This window comes from Pocillopora damicornis, chromosome 13, assembly GCF_964200805.1.
Source record: "Pocillopora damicornis chromosome 13, jaPocDami1.2, whole genome shotgun sequence".
Lineage (NCBI taxonomy): Eukaryota > Metazoa > Cnidaria > Anthozoa > Scleractinia > Pocilloporidae > Pocillopora > Pocillopora damicornis.
The window spans coordinates 16,827,869-16,832,674 of NC_142682.1; the positions used below are offsets into that span (position 1 = coordinate 16,827,869).

Here is a 4,806-nt window from a genome sequence, read left to right on the forward strand (position 1 = left end):
CAAAGGTTTGATAACAATTGCAAAGTGATCATAAAATGTGAGTGGCCACGGTTGTAGGTGGATTTGTGTTTTTTCGGAAATCCACTATGAACGAAGTGGGCCAATCAGTATCCACCCCTCTACCCAACAAAAAATTAACTGGGTCAATCAGTATGCACACCCCTCCCCAACAAGAAATTTTTGTCTCAACATTCTTCTGTGTCCCCTCCTTCTGCTCTCTGTTCGTCTAACGACGTTCAGAACCTGTGATTGAGTTACAAAGCAGTTTATTCTTTTCTATGAACGAAGCATTCAAAACAGCGTCACAAAATCAATAAAATAATTGTGTAAACCTCTCAGTTAAAAAAAATATCCTAAAATCTATATTTCAAAATCAAACAAAAGATCGCATTCAGTTTGGCTCAAAAAAACAAGTAAACGGAATGTTGATTCAAAATTACCCAAAAACGCTTAAAGCTTCAACAACAAATATCGTTAAAAAGCTGAAAACCTTTTCGTCAATCAGCGTTCCTAAAATATAAATGATATAAAACGTCACACATACAGTTATCACGCAGAATTTATACTTAAAAAAAGTGAAAACCATGCAAGGAAATGCCTAACCTCGATTTATTTGCTGCTATATTATGAGCTAAAGAGTTCAACAGCTGCGTTCAAACTTAACACTAACACTAACACTAACACCTAACGCCTGTCATGAAACACAAAAATCCAGTCAACAGTTCTAAGCCTTTTCATCATCAGCGTTGACTTGCGGGTGCTTGGCTTGCAGATCCTGCAGTTTCTTGATTCCTCGGCTGTATCTTTTGCGGTACAGTATGGCTGCAACAAGGAGGACGAGCAAGAACCCAACTATGGCACTGCCGACAGCAGAAATCAGCAAAATGCTTCTCGTTTCCTTAGGTCGAACAGTTTCTGAGATAGTTCCTGCTTCCTCTTTGCTCAAATCACCACCCATGTTGGGAAACACCACGTCAACAATGTATACGTATTTCTTATTCACGTGTTCTCGGACGAACTCGGCCATCACATTCTCAAACTGCTGGCATTTTCCATCGCGGGCGCAGCTCAGGAGCTCCAGGCACATTTCATGCAGCATGTCCATCCATTGTGGAATATGGGCTGTGTCGTTGTCATAGAAGGCATCACTGAAATACCAGAAAAACCCAGTGCGATCTGTGACGCGTCGAATAGCGCCCATCAAAGTCAGATACTCGCTCCAAGCCAGATCATGTGGACAGAATGCGGTGCTAATGGGTGTAAACACTTGACCAGCGGTATTCAAGGCTGCATCGCATTCTGTGGCCAGCTTAAATGGTATGTTTTCGGTCGCGTTTCCCTTCTCTCCGAATTGGTGTACTGAGTCATCATCAACGACCATGTGGTTTGCTGTGAAACCTTCATATGTGGTTACTTTATCGTATGACGAGGGATATACGGCTTCAACTCTGCACCAACCAGGCTTACGATCAGCTCCGGAAATTCCTCGGATGAAGTCTCCATCGGATAGCTGTGATACGCGGATGATTCCTCTGCTTTGCTCCTCTACGTGCATATCACCAGATACACAACTTGTCTTCTCCTCCTCGTTATTGTTATTGCAGCAATTAATACAGTCGCTGCATTTTCTATTGTCGTCTCCATCATGTGCATCAACATTTGCAACTTGAGTCAATATCGCGAGAAGGGTTCCGATGATTAGCAATGACAAATTCATAATACGAGCCATGCTACCAGTTTGAAGAGCTTAATGCATAGAAAAAGATAAACAAAGATATTAAGGTAGGAATCAATTAGTAGAGGAAAATATAAGCTTTAGGACATAAATCAATCCCTCATTTGATGATAAACCAACGATACTTCACCGACAAATAGACATCATTCTTGTCTGATCTGTTTTATAATGGTAATTGAACTGAGTGGAGTGTAATTTGGGCTGAAATCATACGCGTGATTTCAATATCAAACGAGCGCGCAGCGCGACTTTGATTTGAAATCACAAGTATGATTTCAGACCAAAATTGCACGACACGAGGTTCGATTACCACTTTATTACATCCATTTTGAAATCACCCAAATACAGGACTTGGTAAGTTCAAATATTTTATTGATGCAGTACTGAGCCAGTCTGAAATTAAATTTATCCATTTTTGGGGGGGAAAAAGTAAGAGTTTTAGGAACAAAAGTTGCAAAATTTGCCACTGATACTCTTTGTCTTTCATTTTCCTGCAATTTGATCGGTTACTTTAAACAAGCCTTGAAATCTGATTGGTTGTTTTGTTTTTAGTGTAGCCACCTCATTGGCTGGAAAAAAGATGTGATTTAAAGCAAAAAATGGTGTGATTCGTGAATAAATCGCATCAATTAGAGCCAATCAGATTACAGGGACCACCAGTGATTTCAAAATGGGTGTAATAAAGATAATAATCTGATCTGTATTAGAGAGTAAAATAACCATTTTGCAATCATATGAAGACTTTATATTTATTTCGTCCGCTCAGCCGACTTCCAAGAATTTAAACATCTCTTTTGTGCTCTTTTGATTGATGTAAACCTTTAGCAGCTCTAAGCGAAAGAGTAAAAAGTAAATAAACATAGGAAAACCTTTCCGACAAATTTAGGCTTAAAAATGACAAATGAGCAACGAATTTTCCTCTCTAATAAACGAAGCGAATACTACGGCTCAAAAACTGAGAAAGAAATTGCCTATAACTACGTGCACATGAAGTTTTGCTTAATATATGCTTTAGCTAAACAAAAATTTGAAAGCATAACTTAGGGTTAGATTTTGAGTAAGTTCAAACAACTTTCAAAATCTTAAACGCAAAGCTGCAAAATTTCCTGACCAAAGCATGAGAATCTTATTTTGTAGCCCAATTCCGTACACGTTAAAACTCCGTACTTTTTTTGGCTTCTAACAGAACTGTTTGGCACTGACTAGAATTAATTTAAGAGCCCTGTCGGGCGTTTTTTGATTGTTTTTGAGAAGGAAGGTATTTTTTTTGATACACCCGAAAAATTAGCACATCAAAACTCCGTCAGTTTGTATTATGTAGGTACTATCATTGTTTTCTTTAAGAATAAATTAATAAGCCGTTCCGGGTGCCTACGAGAGATTTACTTTCTTCCCACTTTGTTCGTTTAGATACATGCAAAACCATTCTAAACGAACAATATTTAAATGGCGCATTTTAGCAACAACTTTAATTGGAAAAGTATACAAGTCATTGAAAAACGCACTTTCATTTTCCGCAATAGGAAAGGAGTGAAAAGTTTCATTATATATGTATACGTATAGATAATTTGAGCCTCTGAAGGCAAGGCCAGGATAATAATGATAAAACCCTCAGTCTTTCTTATCCGCTCTTTTTAATAACTTCACTAGGCCTAGGCTTATTTAAGGTGTTCTTGATCCATAGTTACCGAGTTAGGATCTACATCACCGCCCGTAAAAGCGCAATCTGACCTTCAAAAGATTATGAACGATGCATTCGAATATTTTGGCAACAAGATGGCCATGTGAATTTTAATTTCTAACCTGGGCGACTCGTATTCCGGCATCGTTGTACAACCGTGGCCGAAAACTCAAAATGAACGCTTTTGTAGCGGTGGTATTTCCGCGTTGCAACTTCATACTTTAGCCCAAAACTGACCACATTCAATTCGCAAATGGTACCGCTCTCGCTTGAAGCCATGTAAACTGTAACCCGAATATTAGCTAAATTACAAGAACGTGCACGGTGAGCCCTATATTCCAAACATTTTTCGAATTCAGCAATGCATAGGATCCCTGTCGGCAAACAAAACTTCAAGTTTCTTCAAAGTACGATTGCACAACTATAGAAAATAGATTTACACATAATTTAAAGTTAAACCCATATTTCTTACAACAAGTCCTTGCCTTCAGTAGTCAACAGGATCTACTATGTTGACGAAAAGTCACAATTAAACCTACTTACGCAGCGCTTACCTCAAAGTATGATTTCCCAAAAGTCAGAAGCTCCGATTTGACTCCACGGAAGGCAAGTGATAGCAAACAAGCCAAGTACTAAGCCAATTTATGTAAAATTATCTCATTATGATAACATTACGTAAGTCGATTAGTAAGAACAAAGTGCTGAAAGGGAAATTTGCGGTTGATATTTTTCTGAGAAAAGGAAATGGGCCCTGATCAAATTTTTGCAGCTTGCCATTCAACAGGAAGCTTAAGTCGACCAGAGTATTTTGTTTTTCCTTCATGTTTTTGTAGCTAGGAAACAAAAGAGAAAGTAATAGAAACTTTGCCATCAAAAAGTGAAATTAAAAGGCGTTTAAAGAGGGAAAATGAAACTCAAGCGACTAGCTGCAGAACAACGTCAATGTTTAAAATCTCTTTCACATTCTTTAATCAATTTTCTTTTTCTCAATTGTTCTCTCTCGTTGAAATAGCTTTGCCTTCAATAAGCCTTTTTGAAACTCTTTTTGCGTTTGTAAGCAAGTTATGAGACTATTTCTTTTGCAAATCATTTGTGGGACACAAAACATTGCTGCGTACTTTTGCTTCGAAACAGCGAAATCTGTTATGATAATGTTATGCATACATGTCAATCATTAAAGTAACAAAGCGCTGAAAGGGAAGTTTGCGGTTGATATTTTCTGAGAAAAGGAAGTGGAACCTGACCCTCAATCAGCCAGGTAACAAAGTAGTGAAACGGAAGTTTGCGGTTGATATTTTTCTGAGAAAAGGAAGTGGACCCTGACCAAATTCTTGCAATCTGCAATTCAACATGAAGTTTAAGTCGACCAGTTAACTTTGTCTTTCCTTCA

At 38.2% G+C, this 4,806-nt stretch overlaps 1 protein-coding gene across 1 annotated transcript; it reads right to left on the reverse strand.

Moving 5' to 3' along the window:
- Positions 1-249: 249 nt before the first annotated feature.
- Positions 250-4,046, reverse strand: LOC113666200 (uncharacterized). Its single transcript, XM_089192288.1, has 2 exons — positions 3,971-4,046; positions 250-1,746 (listed from the first exon to the last, which is right to left on the reverse strand). Exon 2 carries the CDS (start codon positions 1,727-1,729, stop codon positions 725-727), a length of 1,005 nt encoding a protein of 334 aa, XP_089048414.1. The 5' UTR covers positions 1,730-1,746; positions 3,971-4,046; the 3' UTR covers positions 250-724.
- Positions 4,047-4,806: the final 760 nt, after the last annotated feature.

Excerpts from the sequence above, each read along its gene's own strand:
- LOC113666200 (XM_089192288.1), bottom strand. The coding sequence starts at position 1,729 with ATGGCTCGTATTATGAATTTGTCATTGCTAATCATCGGAACCCTTCTC.